A 23,661-nucleotide genomic window follows, 5' to 3' on the forward strand; every position below is an offset into this window, starting at 1 on the left:
ATTTTGCGTAATCCACTTGATTAACAAATTCCTTAATTCAATTTTGAGGGGGTATGATCGTGTGTTTTTCATCCTACAATAAGCGCTTATTAGTAGTGTATATGTTGACCTAAACGCTCTAGTCAAACTTATTATAAGCGCCACGTCGGATAATAAAAATTAATACCTTTAAGCCTTACCGCCGGGTTTTCTCATCATCTGGACCATCCATACTTTCACCAAGTCACACAAATCAATCCAAGCATTTGCGTCGCCGACTACTTGTCGCCGCCGGTAACTCTCTGATCTCTGTATCATTCATCCACTTCTTATTTCTATTCCTAATTCCCTTTGCTTCACATTCCTTCACTGCTATATTCGGGTGACTTGTAATCCCCCAATGTTCATCTTCCGTTTTTAGTCTGATCTTTGTTTCTTTCAAGATCATTCATAAGTGATAAGTCCCCTCTTTCTGGTGAACAGAAAGGATGACAAAGAAGATATGCAGCTTAGCTTAGGCCGCGTCTTCACTGGTGTATTTTGCTAGACCAAACTTATGGGTACAATTAGTATCTTTTTATGTTTCTGTAGCTCTGTTGCTTTTCTTATACCTGCCAAATATTTATGGAAAGGAGCTTCTGTAGCAGAATATTACATTTGTCAGATAGAGATTTGTTCTTTTCATTATCTGTTGTTTACTGTATTTTGTGGATATGAAAACTTCTTTATAACATTTTATCAATTAGTAGTGACATCCAAACTAACATTTGACACTTTCAATTTACTTAAAGAACTTGCAGTTTGACTTTTTTTTTGTTTTCTGATCAAGTCAGCAAGGCACGATTTTTCCTGAGGCTATATGGTAAACATGTATTTCCTCTTTCTCTCTTCCCATATAGTCCTTTCTCTTGCATTGTTTCCTGGCAAAAAAAGTTTCAGGCTTTCACCTGCTTTCTGTGAGCAAAATGGGGAACTGTGTATCACTAGAAATGTCCAGCGATGAGAATGGCATGCACATAGATGAGGCAAACCTCGAGGCTCTTCAGAAGGCTATGCAAGAACTCAGTGAGAGACGAGATGATCTGCTAAGAAGAGTCACAATAGAAGAAGATAAAGGATTGCAACGGCTTGGTCAAGTCCAAGGATGGTTTCAAAAGTAGAAGGTGTTGAGCCTTAAGTCAATGATCTGCTTGAAGCCAGGTCAAAACAAACTAAAAGATTGTGTCTTTGCGGATATTGTTCTCTGCATTTCATATTAGGCTGCAGTTATGGTAGAAAGGTTTTGAAGAAGTTGAACGAAGTTGAAGGACTTCTAACTAATGGAGTTTTTGAAGTGTTGACAGAGAGAAGCTTTAAACCTAAGGGGGAGAAGAAGCATATCGAATCACCCATTGGTTTGACTGAGAGGCTCGAAATGGTATACTGCCAACTACAGTTATATTCACGAAGAACTTTTGGTCTTTATGGTATTGGTGGAATAGGCAAGACCACTCTCTTAGCTAGTATTAACAATTTCTTTCTTGAGACGGTTAATGACTTTGAGGTTGTTATTTGGGTTGTCGTATCTAATGATTTGCAATATCTAAGCATTCAGGATCAGATTTTGCGAAGACTAAATCTTGACAAGGATTGGGAACAAGATACAGAAGAGGAAAGAGCTAATGAGATACACAACATCCTGAAGGGGAGGAAGTTTATGCTGTTATTGGATGATCTAGGGAGCAAAGTAGATCTGACCAAGGTAGGTGTTCCACCTATAACTTATCAAAACGGATCAGTTATATTGTTTACCACTCGTTCTAAGGAAGTTTGCGAAGATATGGAGGCTGTTGGCATAGAAGTTAAACGTTTGTCAATAGCTGAATCTTGGGAATTGTTTCACAAACAACTTGGAGATAACACATTAAAAAGTCATCCGGATATACCCGCTCTCGCTAGAGTAGTTGCTGGTAAATGTAACGGTTTTCCACTTGCACTCAATGTCATTGGCAAAACCATGGCACAAAAAAAGACTGTACAAGAATGGAGTCATGCGATTACTGCTCTGAATTTGCCTAGCGAAGAGTTTCTTCTAAGTAACGAAGGAGGGGTTCTTCCTCTTTTGATGGTCAGTTATGATAGTTTAGAGAGTGCAAAAGTCAAATCATGCTTCCTATATTGTTGTTTGTTTCCGGAAGATTATGAAATACAGAAGAATGAATTGATAGAATATTGGTTATGCGAAGGATTTATTGATGGAGACAGAGATAAGGATGGAGCTAACAAGGAAGGTCTTGATATAATTAATTTGCTAGTTTCTTCACATCTGTTGATGAATGGTGGAGTCACAACGAAAGTGAAAATGCATGGTGTGGTGCGCGAGATGGGGCTTTGGATAGCGACTAACTTTGGGAAACAGAAAGAAATACTTTGCGTTAAATCCGGCGTGTGGTTACAACAGATACCTGAGGACATTATTAGTTCAAAGGTTGTAAGAAGGATGTCTTTCATGAATAATCAGATTGCGGAGATATCTTGCAGTCCCCAGTGCCCCGACCTCTCGACCTTATTACTCCAGAATAACAAGCTGGTGGATATCTCAGGTGAATTCTTTAGGTTTATGCCAGCAGTTGTAGTCTTGGATCTTTCTGAGAACAAGAGGCTTATTGGATTGCCGGAAGAAATTTCAAACTTAGGATCTTTGCAATACCTCAACTTGTCACACACAGGGATAAAATCATTACCAGTTGGTCTGAAGGCATTGAGGAAATTAATCTACTTGAATGTGGATTATACTTATAAACTGCGAAGCATTGTTGGGATAGTGATGAGTTTGCAAAATCTCCAAGTGTTAAAGTTCTATAATTCCGGTGTTTGTATTGATGCCATATTACTGGAAGAGTTACAGCTCTTGGAGCACTTAAAGCTTTTAAAAGCAACGGTCGATGATGCTGTGAGTTTGGAGAGGATACAAGGAGTGGACCGGTTGGCGAGTAGTATTCAAAGTTTATGCCTCAGAAAGATGTCAGCAGCGGTTGTGGTATTAAACACGGTAGCTCTGCGTGGTCTTCAAAGACTTGTGATACGGAACTGCAATATACTTGAGATAAAGATAGATTGGGAAAGCAAAGAAAGAAGGGAAGTTTTACCAAGTACAAGTTCTCCAAGCTTCGAGAACTTATCCAGTATTTTGATAAGTGATTTGGAAGGTCCAAGGGATTTGACATGGCTGGCATTTGCTCAAAATCTCGTGTATCTACATGTGATGAGGTCATCAAGCATAGAAGAGATAATAAACAAAGAAAAAGGAATCAGTATCAGAACTGCACATCGACATTTTGTTGCACCGTTTAGGAAACTGGAGTACCTTACGGTAACTGACATGGCTGAACTAAAGATAATCTGTGGGTATCCTCGGGCTCCTCGAAAGCTGACAGAGTTCACTGTCCGAAATTGCCCAAAGCTGCCACAGAGTTTGAGAGACAACGGAGAGAGGAGTGGGTGGATTGGTGAAGAATGAGAGAAGTAAGCCAGTGGAAGGTTTCTCACACAACCACAAACTGCGATTCTTCAAGTTTGCAGGATGAAGTTACTACAGATGTGTACTTTTTTCATTACCTCTCTGGCTCACACTTTCATTACCTCGCTTTCTTTGTGTGACTGTATCTGTATCCTCTCAGTTACGAATTTGGGTTTGTGTTTGTAGTGGCATTGTTTCAAAGACCTTAATGTCAAGTGTGCATTTTGAGACAGTGTAATAATTCCAAATACGTACTTTGTTTGGCTAAATTCTGTCATCATTTGTGTGACTGCTCTGCTTCTCATTTTATCAAAGTTGGAAACTTTACATTTCAAAGACTTTGGTGTTCTAGTGTATTTGGTATCTCTCCTCTCTAATATTTTTGAATTCTTTTGTTTCAAAATCTCCCGGTTTTGTTAAGCGCATAAGATGGAGAGGCAAGTTCATGGAGAAGATCCTTGGTTTGCTCGAGACAAACTCTACCATGTAATATTCTGTTTCTCAATCTCTCTCATCTTCGCGACGCTCGCCTCTCTCTCCCGTTACTCGTTTCTACGCCGTCACTCCATCTGGATCGGATCTGCGTTCTCACTCTCCGCCGGTGCGGCTAAAGAAGATGGTGATCAATTTGGTATCTTTCCTTCAGCAGGCGCCTCGGCAAGAGACGCAGTCGCGGACGCGATTGGAGTTGTGATTGCTGCTTTGGTTATCTTCTTTTGGAAACCTCGCAGATCACGTTCTGAATCCAGTCAAACCCGACCCATCCTTCCGATTTGAATAGAAGAAAACAATTTAAAAAGCTTGTTTAGTGTAGTTTTATTCAAAGCTTGATCATCGATTTGGATCATCACAGTTTTTGTTGGTGATCTCATTGAACTGTATGTGAGTGCTCAGATAAAATGTACTCAGATTGTTTGGTTGATGTATTACTGTGCCAAGCTATGATTCATGAAATCTAAAATTTTGGAATTAGTTCAGTGTTGTGCTCAGCAATGTAAAAGTTTCGTTCGCCATTAGCTCATTCCAATGTGAAACAACATTGGCCTAAGCTTGTTGTAACATTTATCAAATTTGAAAAGTCCAAAAAAGCAAAATGAAATTTTGGTCAAAACAGTAGTCAAGACGGTCATGGGTTCATATCCCAATCTTGACATATGATTTTTATTTTTCTGATATTTTTTTTTCCTAATTCGTACTCTTTTGTTTTTTTTCTTTAATTGGGGCATTTGCTTCATCGGATTCCTCACTCTCTCTATAGTCTCTTCTCTTCAGACTCTTCTCTCGAGCAAAGCGTTGCTTCTTCGCCGTGTTTCGCTTCGTTCCCTAGTCTAACGTAAGCTCACGATTTCTTCTATACTCTGTTTTCACAGGTAAATCTCGTTACGATTGTTTATTGTATTGTGTGTTTCGTCTGGGGATCTCGCTTCTTTCCTCACTTTTTTTTGTTCTAGAATATTTTGGATTTCGCTAGGTTTCTTATCATGCATGCGTGAATTCTCGTTGCCGATTTTGTAAATGCTGTATCAATTTCGTCTCTTTTGCTCTCTATCTGATGTCTTTTTTGGTTTAGTTCTAGCCTGCCTAAAAGGGTTTATCTTGCTCTTGATAATTTTGGATGCTATCGACTCGGTTTGCTAGAAATTGAGTCTCTTTTGGGGCTGTTTGTTCTCATAAAGGCTGATCAGCAAACTTTGCTGCATGAGCTATCCCGGTGTGACAGACTAGTCTTAAGACACAAGTGTTTCGAAATCTAAGACATTTTCTTTAGCTTGTTTGGTGAACGAATCATCCTTTTTGATTTGCTTATTTTCTTCAAATTCCTTTCTCAAGAAATGTTTCCATTGTATTTCCAGGTGAAGGAGGTAGGAGGATGGGTATTTCATCTGACGATGAGTGTGAGATCAGCGAGTCTGAGATTGATGACTATTCCGAAACACCCTACATGCTATTGCAGAACGGGAGCTACAAGGTTAAAGTGAATGGACAGCTGAGATGCCCCTTCTGTTCTGGAAAGAAGAAGCAAGATTACAAGTACAAGGAGTTATACGCACATGCTTCTGGGGTTTCCAAAGGATCTGCCACTCGAAGTGCTAAACAGAAGGCCAATCACCTCGCTTTGGCTAAGTTTTTAGAGAATGAGCTTGCTGGTCATGCTGAACCTGCTCCACGCCCTCCACCAGTTCCTCCTCAGTTTGAGGAGACAGTTGAACCAAACCCCCGTGACGTCTATGTCTGGCCATGGATGGGGATTGTTCTTAATCCTTTGACAGCCACTGATGACAAGGAAGCTCTACTTGATTCTGAATATTGGTTGGATAGGCTTTCAAAATTCAAGCCTGTTGAGGTCAATGCCTTTTTGGTCGAACAAGATTCGATTGTTGGGGTTATTGCTAAGTTTACCAGCGACTGGGGTGGATTCGCATGTGCCACAGAGCTTGAAAAGGAATTTGAGAACCAAGGGCACAGCAAAAAGGAGTGGACTGAGAGGACTGGAGATTCTGAGTCTAAGGCCTATGGTTGGTGTGCACGTGCACAAGACTATTACTCTCAAGGTCCAATAGGTGAGTACCTCTCCAGGGAAGGAAAGCTAAGAACAGTTTCAGATATTTCGCAAGAAAAAGAGCAGGATAGAAACATTGTTCTGGATGAACTTACAAAGATGATTGCTATGACTAACGATGATCTGAGCAAGGTCCAATACAGTTACCACAGGACGGCAATGTCATTGCAGAGGGTCCTAGATGAGAAAAGAAATTTGCATGAAGCTTTTGCTAACGGTATTTACTGACACACTAATATGTTTATTATAGCTTGTGTTAGGGTATCTGACTTTTGTGTATGTTTTATCCTCCTCAGAAACAAAGAAGATGCAGGAGACGTCGCGTCGCCATATCCAGAGGGTCCTATATGACAAAGATAAGCTAAGCGATGAACTGGATCGTAAGATGCGGGACTTGGAGTCTCGGGCCAAACAATTGGAAAAACAGGAAGCACTAACTGAACTGGAGAGACAAAAGCTTGATGAAGAAAAGAAAAAGGTAATATCCATAGTTAGTATGATACAGGAAACAATCAGTCTTTGAATATGTATGCATTTATCTTTTCCGTGGAACCAATGCTCATTATAGATTTTTTTTCTTGGCAGAGTGAGGCTATGAACAAATCCCTGCTGTTAGCTTCGCGTGAGCAAAAAAAGGCCGACGAAAGTGTCTTGAGACTTGTAGAAGAGCATAAGGTATATTTCATAGTGCACTATGTAAACTGACTAATGAGTTGATCCCAAAATTAAGAGGAAAAGGCTTATCTTATTTGTGTCTGAGTTTGAAACTCTCTCCTTTATAAACTCCAGAGGCAAAACGAAGACGCTTTGAACAAGATTCTTCTGCTCGAGAAGCAGCTAGACACCAAACAGACACTGGAAATGGAAATTCAAGAGCTGAAAGGCAAATTGCAAGTGATGAAGCATTTGGGGAATGATGATGATGAGGCGGTCAAGAAGAAAATGCAAGAGATGAATGATGAGCTGGAGGAGAAAAAATCTGAGTTAGAAGGGCTAGAGCAGATGAACTCAGACTTGATGACGAAAGAACGTCAAAGCAATGATGAGATACAAGCAGCACGGAAAAAATTGATTACGGTACAGATTTCTCATGCTTTAGTGTTTTTGGGTACTGACACACTTGCATTTTGCCATTACGTAGCTTTTATTCGTGTCTAAGATACTGCAGACATGGTCAAAAGTCAAAACACCCTAGTTTTGTTGGATATATTTGGTTGACAATTGGACATACAAATTAAAATATACTGATAAAACATGTTTGATGGGGATAGATTGATGATGAGTTTTTATCTGATAAGTTTACGGTCTATGATGGCTATAGGACTCTGGTAAAAGTCACAGATATTTACGACTATATGGTGTCTAGAAGATGCATAATGCCTGTACCAATGACCTCTATATGTTATCCAGGGTTTGACAGGACTGTTGGGTGCCGAAACCGATATCGGAGTAAAAAGAATGGGGGAAGTTGATGAAAAACCTTTCCTGAATGTTTGCAAGCTGAGATACTCTGCAAATGAAGCTACGGTTGAAGCTGCCACCCTTTGCTCTACATGGCAAGAGAACCTCAAGAATCCATCGTGGCATCCATTCAAACGTGTAGGAAGTGGGGGCAGAGTGAAGGTAGGTTCATTCATTTTACGAGTCTTTATCGCACTGAACCATTGATTTAGTTCGACGCCTTTACGACTTTAAAAAAATGAAAAGTGTCTGATCTTACTTACCCTCTCTGTGAATGTTGAAAGTGACTGTTTTAATTGAATATGTAGGAGTAACCTGTGATTCTGTGAATGTTAACACTTGTATCCATATGTTGGTGGTACAACTGCTTTTTTTTTTTGTGAGTTAGCGGTAATGTTGTTAGATGGGCTATGGTTTACAGGAAGTGGTGGACGAGGAGGATGAGCAGCTGAAGAAGCTTAAAAGAGAGTGGGGAGAAGCGGTGCATAACGCAGTTAAAACAGCTCTTGAGGAGATGAATGAGTATAATGCAAGTGGTCGGTACGCAACTCCAGAACTGTGGAACTTCAAAGAAGGAAGAAAAGCAACACTGAAGGAAGTGATTTCCTTCATTTCAGAAAACATCAAAACGCTGAAACGCAAAAGGACCTGAAGGTATGCTTAATGTTCTTCAGTTGAGACAGGTCTCCTTATAGAGCTTTTATATGTAATTTGCTGGTTTAAAAAAGACATACACTCCATAATCTGACCAAAAAAAAACGTGTAAAAAGGCTTTATAAGGTTTGGGGTAAACAAAACTCGTCAACAGGGCATGATCTCGTTTATTGAAAGAAGTTGTCTGGCTTTGGTCTTGTGCCGCCATTTAGATTTGAACTGAAGAATCCAATGAATCTTCTACTTTGTTTCCAGGATGGAGGAGTAAGAAGAAGAAGAAGAAGTTGAAATGGTTGAGGTTTTTGTGTATTAAGATAACTGAGAATGGATGTTAAAATAAATAATTAGGAGGCTCATATGCTCTCTCAGCTCTCTGTATCAAGAGACTAATTTTCTTCCACTTGTATCTTTTTGAAAGATTTGTAACAGTTAATGTAACCAGTGGCTTTTCTTGATAATGTTCTGGTTTATCCTTTTTTTTTTTTTTTTTAAATGGTTTTATCTTATTAGTAACATGGAAATCCTTAGGTGATTCATCTTTTATAGAAATGATGATCATATAATGGCTCTGACTGGTAACATGTGTTACTATTGACTTATGTTGAGTTATGGTCTCAACTCAAATTTTATTCAAAAATGTTACCAATCACTAACAAAACTAAATTTTTTGAAGTTGAGTTTGAATAATCATGTGTTATGGTTGATGTACAAGTTTGATGTATATCTTTTGTAAAATTGTTAACTCAAAAGATTATTCAACATCATGGAAATTGTCATGTGTTAGAGTTGAGTTATCAGTTTTTTAAATTATTCAATCGATTATTTTTTTAAAAAAATATTTGTTATTTGTTTCTATTTTTATGCTAAGCACCCGTAAACAACTTTGGTCAAAGATTTTTCTAAAATTTTCTAGTGTTCATCAGACTCTTTCAAACGAAAAAAGTTGTTCCTACTATTATTCGTCGTTGAAACGTACACGGAAATTTTAAGTTGTATATATAGATGCCTAAAGCTTATTGTCAAATAAGCACACTTTGAAGAAACAGTACGTAGTATGGTTTTCTTTCTTCTACTCTTTTTATCCATCGAGTTTATATATATGTTTAAAAATATTAGTGCATATTACTAATATATTTTATTTGTTTTTGATGAAGATGTCTAATGAAGGTGGTGCAGCTGGTGCAGCTGGTGGCGAGGATGTTGGTGGGAGTGGAAGTATCCGCCGTAAGGTAATGAATATATCACATACGCAGTTTAAAAACGTTGGATGTTTAGTATTTAATCTTTTAATGTGTATTATAGAAACAAATTGTATGGAATGATGAGTATATCAGAATATTCTTGGAGCTTCTTGATGTTGAATTGGCTAGAATTAGATACAAGCAGAAGCTACCGAAAGAAATCGGCCGAGTGCGGATTTGTGAAAAGTTTTTGGAACAAACTAAGATAAATCTTCTGTGGGATTCTTTCAAGAGCAAATACGATGCTTTGAGAAATAAGTGGAATGCTTATAAGAGGCTGAGAAATTTCACTGGAATACACTATGATCAGAACACGGGTTTGATTTACATGGATCCGGACTGGTGGGTTGACCGTGAAAAGGTATTTTCTTTTTTATTTTATTTTTTCTGTAGTTTAAATTAGTTAATTTATATATTAATAGTAACTTAAGGTTATGTATTATTTTTTGTAAATCCAGAAATAAGCTTGTTTGTAATACATATTTTATTTTGCTAGCTATCATATTAATATTCTTAAAAATATTGTGCAGGAGATACCATATGCCAAAATTATCCGTGAAGAAGGAATTCCCCATATGGAGCTTATGAGACGCATATTTGGTTGTCAAGGCAGTAAACCAGAAGCTATGTACCCAACTCATAAGCAAGATGCAAACAATACTGAGGTAGATGAGAGGCAATCAGTGGACAAGTTCGTTCCGATAGCCGTAGATGATGATGGAGATGATTCAAACCGTACTCCTACAAAGGATGCACATCTACAGTCTCAAACCATCACAAACGAATCTCCTCCACTGTCGCCAATTGGTCCAGCGAAGCGGTCAGCTAAAAAACAATCACGTGTTACTCCATACCCAAGTAATCGAGGGAAAGATGTACTACGGAGTGGAGAAAAGAACATGCCACGAAGAAGAACGGCATTTGAAACAGAGATGGGTGGACAATTCAAAGAAATGATGGAATTTCGTCGTGCTCAAGTAGAAGAGGCAAGAGAACGTAGAGAAAAGAATGAAGCTACACCATACAAAGAGGCATATGGAGTCTTGCAATCAATTCAAGGTTTGACAAGGTGGACAGATTTTTGGTGGGCGTGTATCAAAGTACTAAAGGAGGATCTCTTTGCCCGAGAAATGATGGTCTCTAGTGAAAATGATCATGATAAGATCATATTCTTGGAGGGTTATACGGGATATGATCGTAACGGAGATTTCATTGGAAATCGTCTCAATAATTTGCAAAGTTGCCAAAGAGGTCCTCCAAGTGTCAACCTGGATTTGAACATCCGTAACACAAACATGGAGACTCACGAAGAATTCAATGCTCCATCTCATACAGAGCTCATGTCATTATTCAAAGAGATAGGGTATGAAGGTGGAACCAAGAAAACGGGTTGTGATGGAGAATCAAGTCAGACGAAGACTTTTAATCTAGAAGATTAAAAATCTTTTAATAATATTCCTTTTCCTTTTTCTAATGCATTTTAGGTTAAGGTTTTTTTTTGTTTTTTTTTTTTGGTTCAATGCTAAGAAATTAGTTCTATTTTACTTAATGTTACATGGTTTATGATTAATAAAATAATTAAGTTCTAATCCTAGTTTTTTTTTATTCTCATCTATTTATAGGTCATACGATTAAACGAGTTGTATTCTCGGGGTTTAGAAAATCTTACAGAAGACGAGTTGCTAGAGTTGTACAATCTAGAAGATGATGAGTATATGGATACGATAATGCATCCTTTGATGGAATATTACAATCGTTATTTTTCTAAACAACCAATGGCGGAAGAACGAGGATTAGGTTGGCAAAACCTTGAAAGGCAGATTCGTAACAAGCCGGTAAATTGTATGAACATGTTAAGGATGCATCCGGAAGCATTCAAGAACCTGTGCACAACGCTAGAGCAACGTTACAACTTACGGAGTACCGATAATATCAGTATTGATGAGATGGTGGCAATATTTTTGGTTACATGCGGTCAAAATGCATCTCAACGCTTTGTTGGAATGACTTTTGGTCGTTCCCAAGAGACTGCTTACCGAAAGTTCCATGAGGTACTGGACGCTGTAGAGAGACTTGCATGTGAGTATTTAAAAACTCCAACAACAACATCACTCCAGCACTATCCTCGTAAGTTACAAGAAGATTCAAGATATTGGCCTTTCTTTAGTGGATTTGTTGGAGCACTTGATGGAACGCATGTCAAAGTAATGGTTGGAGGTAGTGATGCAGTTGGGTATTTTGATAGAAATGGACAGAAAAGTCTAAACATAATGGCCATATGCGATTTAAACATGATCTTCAAGTATGCATGGCTAGGCGCAGCTGGATCCACACATGATTCATTGGTGTTGCAGTATGCAATAGATGGAGATCCTTTATTCCCGAGACCTCCTATAGGTAAGTATTATCTCGTCGATTCTGGATATGCGAACAAGCGGGGATTTCTAGCTCCATATAGAGGAAGCAGCAGAGAAAACATCAGATATCATCTTTCAGAATTTGATGCAGGTGCTCCGAGGAACAAAAAAGAATTATATAATAGGTGGCATGCATCACTTCGTTCTGTGATAGAACGAACATTCGGAGTTTGTAAAAAAAAATGGACGATTCTTGACAATTTGCCTCGTTATGATGTCAAGACTCAGAACAGAATTGTGCATGCTACTATGGTTCTTCACAATTTTATCAGGCTTCATAGAATTCCAGATGCTGATTTTGAAGACGAAAATGTCACTGCTCGAGATAGTCGTGGACGACGATTTGCAGAAGGCGAACTTAATCGACTTGAGGAAGAAGAGGGAACAAATGATGGCCAATATATGAATAACGTACGAGATGAGATAGCAAATATGCTATGGAATGTACGTCGTCATTAGTTTCTCTCTTTTTATTTTCTATGTCTCAAATGTTTTTCATTTTTTTTTACATAGGATCATTTTATTTATCTATTTTGAATTATTCTATTTCAAAAATGTTATTGTTCTTAATAATTTTTTAATTTTTATTTCTAATAGATACTGCACATGATACATCAAAAATGTTACCAGTCAGTCGTTTAAAGAAAATGTTTAATTCATTTTTTACTGCAAATTCACTACATCAAACTGCCGTTTATACCATATAATTTTTACTGCAAGCTAAATCGAATTTTAATATTTACTGCAACTCGATTTTGATAATTCGTGTTACCAGTCAGAGCCAATATGTGTGGGTTTGGAAAGTTATGATTATTTTGCCATGTTAAAAAAAAAAAAAAAAACTCAATATTCTGGCAGTAAATGAGTTTTTTTTTTTATATAGGTTTCCTAATTTAAATTTAAAAAAAAACGATTAATTTATTTTGATGCAGAAACAAGAAAATTTGTGGGGAAGAGACCATAAATAGATCCAGAGGAGAATTAAGAGAGGAGCGTTGGGGAAAAAAAAGAAAAAGAAAAAAAAGCTAAATCGATTTTTTTCTTTTTGGGGGCAAGCAGCGTCGTAATTTTTTTTTTTTTTGATTTATAAATATACATGAAAAATCCTTAATAGCCGCCTCTTCTTCTTCTTCTTCCCCAGTTTCGCAGCATCCTCTTCAATAAACCACCAACTCCTCTGAAAACCCTAATCTGGAGAATCGCCGCCTTCTCCAGATAATTATCTATTTCTATTAGCTTACTTCCTTTTGATTTCCAGGTTCGAATCACCTCCGCCTTTTAAACGCGTTTCTTATATCTCTTTCTCCATTTCTGTGTGTTTTCTGTTTTGAATCTTCATCTTCTTTGCGATTAATTGCTCATTTTGTCTATTCGAATTCGATTTTGTTTGCAGATTCTGATGAAAACCGGATCGGATCTTTCTCTAGATCCGTTCTAGGTTTTTTTTCATTTTTCCTTTTCGATTTCTGTCTTTTTTTCAATCTCTCTTGCATCCGGATGCTCTTGAAGCGGAGTCATCATCATCATCATAAATCGGCAGAGAAATGTCGCAGGCTCCGAATCCAAAAGAAGAAGACGATGATAATACGATTGAAATCCGCGAGGTCTGGTCCCATAACCTCGAACAAGAGATGGCTCTGATTGAACAATCCATTGACGATTTCCCTTACGTCGCCATGGACACTGAGTTCCCAGGTATCGTTTGCAAGACTGTGACGGCGAATCCAAACCCGAACCCTAAACACTACGAGTACAACTACGGGACGTTGAAGACGAACGTGAACATGCTCAAGTTGATTCAGCTCGGTCTCACGTTATCAGATGAGCGAGGGAACTTGCCAACCTGTGGAACCAACAAAAGGCAATGCATCTGGCAATTCAATTTCAGGGAGTTCAATCTCAAGTCCGACATGTTCGCCATGGACTCCATCAACCTCCTCCGCGGCTCAAACATCGATTTCGAGAAGAACAAAGAGTGCGGCGTCGATTCGAAACGATTCGCTGAGCTTCTTATGGGTTCCGGGGTAGTGCTTAACGATAAGATACAGTGGGTGACGTTCCACTGCGGATACGATTTTGGATATTTGCTTAAACTCTTGTCAGGGAAAGATTTGCCTGAGGAGAAATCGGAGTTCTTCGATCAGGTGACGAGCTATTTCCCTGTAGTGTACGATATCAAATACTTGATGGGATTCTGTGCACCGCTCTATGGAGGGTTGGAGAGAGTAGCGGATATACTTGGTGTGAAACGGGTTGGGATTTCTCATCAGGCTGGTTCGGATAGCTTGTTAACGTTGCGTGCTTTCAACAAGATGAAAGAGATGTTCTTCACTGGTTCCTTGGATAGATATTCTGGTTTTTTGTATGGATTAGATAATCCTCAGCGACTCGCCGGATCCAAAAAATAATAAACAAAACAAAAAAAATTTAAACTGTTTGGTGTGTCTCTTTTTTGTTTTTGCTTTGGTTAGGCTGCTTTAGGTGTTATGAGCATTACAATTAGGTGTTAATTAGAGCGAATATGATGATGATGCACAAGAATTTTATAGTCAAGAGCCGTTTAAAAATTATCCATAATCTTATATGTAGAAGTAAAATCATGTATTTACTGTTTGGTTGAGAGAGTTTGATTGATATGGTGTGAAATGATTCCGTTGTTTTCTTATCAATCATACCTTTTTTTTTGTGTAATTGCGTTTTAGATGCCGCGCAACTGATGACACATATAACCAAAAGAAATAAATCAGGGGGCGTTACACAAGTTGGTTTTTTTAAACTACAACGAAAGAAGAAAAAAAACGAGACACTTACCTTTTTTAATGATTCCACTAATCCACGTTACTGTCAACCCCTAAACTCGTGTAAGACAGTTTTATTCATAGTGGGAGAGAAGAACGCTAGATAAACAATAAATAAAAAAACGACGTCGTTAACGAAGCCAACTAATAGGCCCAGTCCAAGCCCAAACATACAGTCCGCGACGATCCGTTAAAGGGTCATTTTTGTGGTGAAATTAGGGTTTTAGTAAAGTGAGCATATAAAATTGTTACAAATTCATTTCACATCCTTTCCGCTGCTGCCGTCTTCGTCTCCTGAGGTCAGTGTTTCAGCTCCTCTATCGCTCTAACGAACGATCTTACTTTTTTGTAATCTTGGCTATGTATTTGTTGTGCTTTGTTCTTCCCCCGTCGATTTTGTTCCGTTTGTTGATTCCGATTTTGCTTGATCTTTTGTATTGACAGATAAGAAGAGGACTTCTGTTTTTTTTTTCTTTTCCGGTCGTTAAACAACAATCAAAGAGAAAACATGTCAGGGTAAGCTTAGTTATACTGTCTTGGGTTTATCTATTTCTCTCATTCGTCGACATTTCGTATACTTGGTTTTATCTATTTCTGTTAATTTTGATTATTGCATTGTTGATGTTGATGAATGTTCCTGTCGATTGCTGATACTTTTATGATTTCTCTTGTGCTGCGGATTAATCTTATTTGTTTCTCAAAAATCTGCTTTATGATTAACCTATGACTTGTCTTAAACTTTAATCAAAGTTTTCTAGTCTTGTACTGTGATTTAATACGATGCAGATGTTTTATATGCTTTAGTAGTATCAATGGGCTTATTGTTTGTAATTTGATTTTTTTTTAATCTCAATCTGTTCCATCATTATCTGTTGTTGCTCTGTCTAAATTATGATTCTTTACTTGTATCAGTGATGAAGCTGCCCCTGCTGTTGTTCCTCCCGTTGCTGAGCCAGCGGCCATCCCTGAGGACATGGACGTAAACACTGCATTGGAGCTGACTCTAAGGAAAGCTCGTGCTCACGGTGGTGTTGTTCGTGGTCTCCATGAGTGTGCTAAGCTTATTGAGAAGCGTGTGGCTCAGCTATGTGTCTTGGCTGAAGACTGCAACCAGCCTGATTACGTTAAGCTTGTGAAAGCTCTCTGTGCTGATCACAACATCAATTTGCTTACCGTTCCAAGTGCCAAGACCCTCGGAGAATGGGCTGGAGTAAGTTTATTATTATTTCCTACTCTTCCTCTATAAACCTTACTTACTAAAGCTCGGTTTTGCTCCAAATGAATGTTTGGTTTCTCAACAACGAATTGAATCTTTTTGATATTGTTTTTTTCAGCTCTGCAAGATTGATTCTGAGGGAAATGCCAGGAAGGTTGTTGGATGCTCATGTCTTGTTGTCAAGGTAAATTAAAGTCTTTACGCTTCAACTCGTGTATCCTATGAATCATCTAATTGATAGGATTCATTGATAACAGTCCGTAGTCTTTCACTAAATGCGTTTATGTGATTTTCTTGTCAGGACTACGGCGAGGAGACCACTGCTCTCAATATCGTCAAGAAGCATATTGAATCTCAATAAATTTCATGAAGCTTCTCTAAACTCGAATTTCCAGATGTTTTTTCATCCCAAATGCTGTTTTCTCTTGGTTTTGATATTTAATATTTTAGCGGACAGCTGTTGAGATTTGTTTGGAACATGGTCAAGTTTTGTTGTTATCCTAGGCTCTGTTCTTCGAAAGGCCAAATTTGCCTTAGATTTTATTTTTACCTCACTTTCTCATAAAATAAAAATGTTTAAATAATTGCTGATATAGGTACTGAAAGTTACAAGTGTGATGGTAGAAAATAAAAAGTTGCTTCCCTGATGATAGTTTAATTCATTAATTGAGATTTGTTTGTTTTTCAATCTATACAGAATCTAGATCTTAAAGGCGAGTGTTATCGCCTTAAAGCATTCAAATTCTATTTTTGTAATAATTAGCAGGATAATATTTCAGCCTATTCAAGATAAATTTATTCATCCTATTGGCGTCTATTTTCATATTTTGTGTTCTACATATCGCCGTCAATATAAAGGAACCTATGGTTTTTAGTTTTTACGATTTACACGAATACAAAAAGCACTTGGAAATTTTCAATTCTTTTGAAGTGAAAAGCTCCGGAAGAAGGGCGGGAAGAGACGAATCCAAGCTTGGCAACACCACCGATTAATCGTTCTGGTAATACGATTATGATCACAGTTATAGATGAAAGTGATGAAATACCCATGGATTTGCTAGAGACTCTCTTAAATTCTGTCAAAAAGGAAAGCCGGGTAAGTTTTCCCCAGTTGAGGTTAGATTCTCCCAGGTTTTAAATACACTTGAGGTTTAATTTGTCTGATTGACTTGCCTTAGGATGTCTCACCAGCGGCTTCCACGCTTGTGGAGAAGGTTCTCAGTAGTTGTGCCCGTAAGCTTCAGCCTTGCATCATCGAAGCTTTGAAGTCCACAGGGACCAGCTTGGACATGTATTCTCCAGTAGTTTCATCAATATGCCAAAGCGAATCTGCCATTACTCAAGGGCACAGTGATGTTAAGGCCAAAGAAAATGAGGTATTCTATATGTTCTGAGCTCTTGGTTTGATTGATAGTTGTGTGGTATAGAAGTTTCACTGCCAACAGTGCGTATCAAGCTTCTTCTATCTTTTTCAAATTTTCAGGCAGATGAAAAGATGTCAGAAGAACAAGTAGTTCTTAGAGGTACTGTATTTGAAAGGCTTTTTTCATCAATATGCTAAAACTCTGTTTTGCTCCAAATGAATTTTTGTTTTTTTTAACAACGAATTGAATCTTTTTGATGTTGTTTTTGCAGCTCTGCAAGATTGATTCTTAGGGAAATGCCAGGAAGGTTGTTAGATGCTCATGTCTTGTTTTATTTACCTTTGCAAGATTGATTCTGAGGGAAACGCTAGTCTTTTTCATCAAGATGCCAGGAAGGTTGTTGGATGCTCATGTCAAGGTAAATAAAGTCCTAACGCTTCAACTTGTGTACCCTTTGAATCATCTAAGTGATAGGATTCATTGACAACAGTCCGTAGTCTTTCACTAAATGCGTTTATGTGATTTTCTTGTCAGGACTACTGCTCTCAATATCGTCAAGAAGCATATTGAATCTCAATAAATTTCATGAAGCTTCTCTAAACTCGAATTTACCAGATGTTTTTTTATCCCAAATGCTGTTTTCTCTTGGTTTTAATATTTAATATTTTAGCGGACAGCTGTTGAGATTTGTTTGGAACATGGTCAAGTTTTGTTATCCTCCTAGGCTTTGCTCTTCCAAAGGCCAAATTTGCTCTAGATTTTTATTTTTGGCTCACTTTATCATAAAAATAAATGTTTAAAAATTTGCAGGTATACCTATAGCCTTATACTATATAGGCCTTTTAGGTACTGAAAAGTGAAATATGATCAATTAAAAATTTACTTCACTGATTGCAGTTTAACCTTGTGGTTTTTTAAATTGACAATTGAGATTTGTTTGTTTTTCAATCTATACAGAATCTATATCTTTAAGGCAAGTGTTTAATCCTTTAAAGCATTCAAAATATGTTTCAGTCCATTCAAGATCAATTATTTATTTTATTCATGGACCTTATTGGCTTTGTGTTCTACATCGCCGTCAATATAATAAAGGCTTTGTGTTCTATATCGCCGTCAATATAAAGGAACCTATGGTTTTTGGTTTTTTGACGATTTACACGAATACAAAAACACTTGGAAATTTTCAATTTTTTTGAAGTGAAAAGCTCCAGAAGAAGGGCGGGAAGAGACGAATCCAAGCTTGGCACCACCACCGATTAACTGGTATTAGAGCAACAATTATTAACTAGTCTTAGTATATATGAATAAAATCAAAAATTTGTCTCTGACATAATTGATTTATTTTATTTTAATTGTCAACACTGACATAATCGAGTTTAAAAGACTAGCGTTTTTTTTTGTTTAGTTTTGTTTGGTTATGAGTTAATAATCTTCTCATGTACGGGTACACACATAAGCTAGAGAGCAGTTCTTGCATGTTTCAACACCGCGCATTTAAAAGGCGCAAAGTTGTCATTTTTATTGTTCCCCTCTGCTTCCAACCCTTTGGATTTTTAGAGGCTCTCTCCAAAAGACACAGTCTTTTTATTTTCTCTCTTTTCCCTTTCAATTCGGGGAATGTTTCTTTGTTTTCTAGGGTTTTGAAATCTCTCCAGAAGAACACAAAACCTAAAATGGGTCCTCTTGTCGGAGAGACCGACCTCTCTAAAGCACTCCTCGAGGCTGCAGACAATCTCGTTAAGCCTCATTCCTCAACTGATGCGACTCTCCGTCTTCTCGATGTACGATTCCTTCTCACTCCCTCTCGAGATTCTCTGGTTTTTGTTGCTTTCGTTCATGAGTTTGGTGAAATTTCTCTGTTTTGGGGGGGGCTTAGATTGTAGGAAACGATTAGGGTTTCTGATTTCTGTTGTCTTGTTCAATGTTCGTTAGTGATTTTGTAGCGTTTCCTGAGATATTTTGGGATAAAAGGTGAAATCTTTTTTAGGGTTCTATTGCTGCTTTCAAATCCCTAAGCTAATTTTTTTTTCTCTGCGATTTATGTTCAATCATCTGATTTTTGATGCCTCTTATGTGTAGAATGTTGAGTCTCTGCTCGCCACTGTCGAGCAAGATGTTACTGAATCATTACTAAATGACCTAAAACCATCCATGGCGGCTTTGGTATCTGCTGATCTCTTGAGAAACCCTGATTCTGATGTTAGGGTTTCTGTTGTCTCTTGCTTGACTGAAATTATGAGGATTACTGCTCCAGATGCCCCTTATGACGATGACCAGATGAAGGTTGATATACCTCTGAACCACAAGTTGTGTACCTTTTTGGATTCCAGTGAATCTGGTCTCTTCTTTCTGCAATGCTTATTTCAAATAATTCTCTCATGAGGCCATTGGCTTTGCTTATTTTGACTTGCAGGATATTTTCGAGGTGACAATAGAAGCATTTGATAAACTAGCTGATGCTACCAGTCGCAGTTACAGGAAAGCGGAGGTTGTTCTTGAGACTGTTGCAAAGGTCAGATCTTCCTTAGTTATGTTGGACTTGGAGTGCGATGATCTTGTCCTAGATATGTTTCGACGTTTCCTGAAAATTATAAGGTAGGTGTAGATCCTGTTATCACAAAGCTCAATTAACTCTTAGGTACTTCATATGAAACTGGCTTCAGGGGGTATTTACGTTTGGCATATGATGATGTTTTTCTTTTGTGCATCTGTTTAGGCTGGGTCATCCTCTACTGGTGCTTCTCTCAATGGAAACAATTATGATCACAGTTATAGATGAAAGTGAAGAAGTACCCATGGATTTGCTCGAGGTTCTCTTAAATTCTGTCAAAAAGGAAAGCCTGGTAAATTTTCCCCAGTTGAGGTTAGATTCTCCCAGGTTTTAAATTCACTTGAGGTTTAATTTGTCTGATCGACATGCCTTAGGATGTCTCACCAGCGGCTTCCACGCTTGTGGAGAAGGTTCTTAGTAGTTGTGCCCGTAAGCTTCAGCCTTGCATCATGGAAGCTTTGAAGTCCACAGGGACCAGCTTGGACATGTATTCTCCAGTAGTTTCATTAATATGCCAAAACGAATCTGCCATTACTCAAGGGCACAGTGATGTTAAGGGCAAAGAAAATGAGGTATTCTTTATGTTCTGAGCTCTTGGTTTGATTGATAGTTGTGTGTTATAATCTTGAAGGTTGCAACTGCCAACAGTGCGTATCAAGCTTCTCATATCTTTTTCAATTTTTCAGGCAGATGAAAAGATATCAGAAGAACAAGTAGTTCCAAGTGATTCATTAGAGGTAATTAATTTGAAAGGCTTTTTCATTGCAAGTGTTCAGCTTCACGTTGTTTGTTGCTTAACCAATGTCTTAAAAATCTGTTGAATTAGGTCAAATTGAATTTGGGGATTTCTCGCAAGGGAAATAGATCCAAGAGAACTGCTAGAGGTGGAACTCGTCGGGCCAATGGAGACGACAAAGTAGTAACTGGAAATGAAGGGTCCGAAATTACAGATGCAGAGACTGCATCAGGGTCTGGAAGGAAGAGAGGGCGGAAACCCAATTCTCTGATGAATCCTGAGGAAGGCTATTCATTTAAGAAGACGTCTTCAAGCAAGAAGGTGCAGGAAAAAAAACTCAAGGATTCATCACTTGCGAAGGTGGCTGCCAAGAAAGCATCTTCACCTACTAAAGTTGGTCAAACAAATCAGACGGGGTCGCGTAAACGAAGCCGAACAAAGATGGAAGAGACAAATCATGATGTAGATTCCTTAGCTACACCACCATCAAAGAAACAGATTGTGAAGAAAGATAATCCTGAAGAAGAAGATTTGATGGAATCTGACCTTGAAAAACCTGAAGATCGCATTAAGTCTGGTAGGTCAAGTAAAAAGGAGAAAGCACAGAATGGTTTAGCAAAAACATCTGCAAAGAAGCCACTTGCAGACACTAAGATGGTAAAGCACAGTGGCAAAAACTCAGTCCTTTCAGATGCTAAGAAGAAGACTTCAAAAGGTGCAAGCATGAAAAAATCAGTCAATTCAGATGCTAAGAAAAAGACTTCAGAAGGTGCAAGCATGAAAAAATCAGTCCATTCAGATTCTAAGAAAAAAAATTCAGAAGGTGCAAGCATGGATACGCCTGTACCCCGATCATCAAAGAGCAAGGTAGCAAGTTTTATGAACCATGATTTCTCTTATCAGTATATAATATCCTAGAACATCCTTACTTACAATGTGATAACCGTGCAGAAGGATTCTTGTGCAACGACGCCTTTAACCAAAAAATCTGAACAAACTCCTAAGAGCCATCTCAAGAGGAAACAGACAGCAGGAGGAGTGGTATGAAATTACTTGCTTTCTTTGTCCATGCTATGAGGTATTGACTTGTCACCTGTATTCATATGGTATAGATTTCTCTTTTCAGGAGCCCGATACAAATGAGCTTGGTGAGGAAATGGTTAATAAGAAAGTTAATGTCTGGTGGCCACTCGACAAGGCGTAAGTTTATTGTAAAACTTGCTTACTTCATATTTGATACTGTAATGTGAATGGTAGCAAACTTTTTTTTTTGGGGACGAAATGGTACCAACCTTACCATTTATGTGTACACAGATTTTATGAAGGTGTGATAAGTTCCTATTGTAGTCTTAAGAAGATGCATCAAGTGAGTTAGCTTCTCTATTTGCTTATTTAAATTTTCTCTTTGCTACATAATTGTTTAATATAGACTTTTTCCATTGCTGGTCTCGTTGCAGGTGAAATATTTAGATGGGGATGTAGAAGAGCTTAATCTCAAAGTGGAACGTTTTGAGATAATCCAGGTTAATTCTTCAGCCAGTGTGAAAAATTCTTACATTGAGATTCTCTTTGTTTATTCTCCATTGTTTATTTTTCCCAAAACATCTTATAGATATATGTAACTGATTTACCCCAAAATGTTTTTAAGCAGGATATTGATGAGGAGTCTACTCCTTTAATTAAAATGTAAGTGAAACTTTCAAAGTTTTGTGATAACCCACAATTTTAACTTTGATATAGCTTGGTATCTTTTAGTCTTGAGTTTTTGCTGTTATGTGCAGTATACAAAGGCAGAAAGCCAAGAAAAGCAAAAATGTGTCGAAGAATGTGGAACCAAATAGTTCTCCAGAAGTCGGGTATGAAACTTTATAATAATTAATATTATTGTTGTTGGAAGATTTGATCTTTGATTGAGTGGTTTACAAATATGGATATAGATCCTCTACGCAAAAGATGAAGATGAAGATGAAAGACTCGGTAACAGACTCCACTAAGCAAGCGAAAAGAACCAAAGGTGCACTTGAGGCTGTAAGCAATGAACCAGAAAGCACTGAAGGGAACTGTAAATCCTTGAAAGACCTGAATGGTGAACCTGATAGAACAAAAAGCAGGACTGGCAAAAAGCAGAAGGTGACTCGAGCTATGCACCCGGAGAGTGAAAAAGATTGTGATGATAAGGAAGACCCCAAAACTAAAGGTGAAGACAGTCTGAAATTGGGGGAAGAATCAGATGCAGAGCCTGATGCTATGGAAGAACACCAACAACTGCCTGAGATTCAAAATGCAGAAACCAAAACTGATGGAGAAGAGGAAAGATCTGCAAAAGAGCCAAATGAGGAACCTGACACTGATGGAAAAGAGGGTAACTCGCTGAAGGAGCCAAATGCAGAGCCCAAAACTAATGGAGAAGAGCAGGAGGCAGCAAAAGAGCCAATTGCGGAAACCAAAACTGATGGGGAAGAGCACAAGGTAGCAAAAGAGACAAATGCAGAACTTGAAACTGATGAGAAAGAGCAAGAGTCAGTGAAAGAGACGCCTGTTGAACCCACAACTGAGGGAGAAGAGCAAATGTCAGTGAAAGAGCCAAATGCAGAGCCTGAAACCAAGGTAGAAGAGAAAGAGTCAGCAGAAGAGCAAACTGCAGGTACACAATTGATTGGGAACGAGGATATGTCTGAGGCAAAGGGACAAGAGGTTGATAAAGAAACAGATAGAAGCATGCCTGAGACTGGTAAAGTAGAAAATGAAGCTGAAGAAGATGATCAGAGAGTGACTAAGGAACTGGAAGCAGAGTCTGATAAGGCAGAAGTGAGTACAACCGTGCTTCAGGTTGATCCATGAATCAAGCATGGTTAGGTAAATGGTATAATTCAGGAAAAAAAAATTGGTTCTGGTGGTTTAGGTAACAACTTTTGTGTTAATTAAAAGCTTTGCTTGTTTAGAGACGAATGGTGGTGTTCTTGTTAGTAGATTCTTCTGACCTATGTCCTGTTATGGAACTAGTTTGATCTTATGTCACCTGGCTAGGAGCATATATATTTATATTTATATGTTTAGAGACATGCCTATGACTTATGTGTAGGTGTATGAATAAACTCGCTATCAGGTTAGATAACACAAATAATGATCGTAGATTCGTCTGTGTTGTCATTTCTGATATTGGACATAAAACTTTGATCATACAT

The 23,661-nt window shown here is 38.1% G+C and overlaps 8 protein-coding genes across 12 annotated transcripts; all 8 read left to right on the plus strand.

Annotated features, from left to right (window-relative positions):
* Window positions 1-196: 196 nt before the first annotated feature.
* On the plus strand, window positions 197-3,747 carry LOC104740274 (putative disease resistance protein At1g15890). 2 transcript variants are annotated; one of them, XM_087508549.1, is made up of 4 exons: window positions 197-273; window positions 463-1,179; window positions 1,323-1,460; window positions 1,574-3,747. In XM_087508549.1, exon 4 carries the CDS (start codon window positions 1,676-1,678, stop codon window positions 3,476-3,478), a length of 1,803 nt encoding a protein of 600 aa, XP_087364675.1. In that variant the 5' UTR covers window positions 197-273; window positions 463-1,179; window positions 1,323-1,460; window positions 1,574-1,675; the 3' UTR covers window positions 3,479-3,747. The 2 variants fall into 2 exon arrangements, with proteins under 2 accessions (XP_087364675.1, XP_087364674.1); XM_087508548.1 differs by having other exon boundaries at window positions 201-273; window positions 1,323-3,747.
* A 133-nt stretch (window positions 3,748-3,880) lies between these two features.
* On the plus strand, window positions 3,881-8,611 carry LOC109124450 (factor of DNA methylation 1-like). Of its 3 annotated transcripts, none has more exons than XM_010499198.2 (8): window positions 3,881-4,848; window positions 5,332-6,255; window positions 6,335-6,516; window positions 6,624-6,713; window positions 6,828-7,115; window positions 7,449-7,661; window positions 7,921-8,153; window positions 8,409-8,611. In XM_010499198.2, the coding sequence occupies exons 2-7, from the start codon at window positions 5,349-5,351 to the stop codon at window positions 8,149-8,151; spliced, it is 1,911 nt and encodes a 636-aa protein (XP_010497500.2). In that variant the 5' UTR covers window positions 3,881-4,848; window positions 5,332-5,348; the 3' UTR covers window positions 8,152-8,153; window positions 8,409-8,611. The 3 variants fall into 3 exon arrangements, with proteins under 3 accessions (XP_010497500.2, XP_087364676.1, XP_010497504.2); XM_010499202.3 differs by having other exon boundaries at window positions 4,501-4,811; XM_087508550.1 differs by lacking the exons at window positions 6,624-6,713; window positions 6,828-7,115 and having other exon boundaries at window positions 4,436-4,848.
* On the plus strand, window positions 3,908-4,456 carry LOC104774663 (uncharacterized). Its single transcript, XM_010499183.3, has one exon. It carries the CDS (start codon window positions 3,908-3,910, stop codon window positions 4,253-4,255), a length of 348 nt encoding a protein of 115 aa, XP_010497485.1. The 3' UTR covers window positions 4,256-4,456.
* A 714-nt stretch (window positions 8,612-9,325) lies between the features above and the next one.
* On the plus strand, window positions 9,326-10,835 carry LOC104778732 (uncharacterized). The gene is made up of 2 exons (XM_019241505.2): window positions 9,326-9,755; window positions 9,925-10,835. Exons 1-2 carry the CDS (start codon window positions 9,723-9,725, stop codon window positions 10,831-10,833), a joined length of 942 nt encoding a protein of 313 aa, XP_019097050.1. The 5' UTR covers window positions 9,326-9,722; the 3' UTR covers window positions 10,834-10,835.
* A 1,901-nt stretch (window positions 10,836-12,736) lies between these two features.
* On the plus strand, window positions 12,737-14,245 carry LOC104774720 (putative CCR4-associated factor 1 homolog 2). The gene is made up of 2 exons (XM_010499212.2): window positions 12,737-13,069; window positions 13,205-14,245. The coding sequence occupies exon 2, from the start codon at window positions 13,356-13,358 to the stop codon at window positions 14,217-14,219; it is 864 nt and encodes a 287-aa protein (XP_010497514.1). The 5' UTR covers window positions 12,737-13,069; window positions 13,205-13,355; the 3' UTR covers window positions 14,220-14,245.
* A 368-nt stretch (window positions 14,246-14,613) lies between these two features.
* Window positions 14,614-16,409, plus strand: LOC104774747 (small ribosomal subunit protein eS12z). The gene is made up of 5 exons (XM_010499224.3): window positions 14,614-14,908; window positions 15,054-15,125; window positions 15,522-15,819; window positions 15,944-16,009; window positions 16,127-16,409. The coding sequence occupies exons 2-5, from the start codon at window positions 15,118-15,120 to the stop codon at window positions 16,184-16,186; spliced, it is 432 nt and encodes a 143-aa protein (XP_010497526.1). The 5' UTR covers window positions 14,614-14,908; window positions 15,054-15,117; the 3' UTR covers window positions 16,187-16,409.
* Window positions 16,410-16,701: 292 nt separating this feature from the next.
* On the plus strand, window positions 16,702-17,906 carry LOC104774732 (sister chromatid cohesion protein PDS5 homolog E-like). Its single transcript, XM_010499218.3, has 5 exons — window positions 16,702-16,921; window positions 17,004-17,201; window positions 17,309-17,348; window positions 17,461-17,607; window positions 17,724-17,906. Exons 1-4 carry the CDS (start codon window positions 16,838-16,840, stop codon window positions 17,472-17,474), a joined length of 336 nt encoding a protein of 111 aa, XP_010497520.1. The 5' UTR covers window positions 16,702-16,837; the 3' UTR covers window positions 17,475-17,607; window positions 17,724-17,906.
* Window positions 17,907-18,489: 583 nt separating this feature from the next.
* On the plus strand, window positions 18,490-23,538 carry LOC104774769 (sister chromatid cohesion protein PDS5 homolog E). Of its 2 annotated transcripts, none has more exons than XM_010499232.3 (14): window positions 18,490-18,970; window positions 19,269-19,472; window positions 19,603-19,784; window positions 19,906-20,032; window positions 20,115-20,312; window positions 20,427-20,477; window positions 20,567-21,343; window positions 21,428-21,517; window positions 21,603-21,676; window positions 21,791-21,842; window positions 21,934-21,999; window positions 22,128-22,162; window positions 22,258-22,332; window positions 22,414-23,538. In XM_010499232.3, the coding sequence occupies exons 1-14, from the start codon at window positions 18,626-18,628 to the stop codon at window positions 23,315-23,317; spliced, it is 3,180 nt and encodes a 1,059-aa protein (XP_010497534.2). In that variant the 5' UTR covers window positions 18,490-18,625; the 3' UTR covers window positions 23,318-23,538. The 2 variants fall into 2 exon arrangements, with proteins under 2 accessions (XP_010497534.2, XP_087356093.1); XM_087499967.1 differs by having other exon boundaries at window positions 18,589-18,970; window positions 20,567-21,346.
* The last annotated feature ends 123 nt before the right edge of the window (window positions 23,539-23,661 follow it).

Source organism: Camelina sativa, chromosome 3 (assembly GCF_030686135.1).
Source record: "Camelina sativa cultivar CO46 ecotype springtype chromosome 3, ASM3068613v1".
Taxonomy (NCBI): Eukaryota; Viridiplantae; Streptophyta; class Magnoliopsida; order Brassicales; family Brassicaceae; genus Camelina; species Camelina sativa.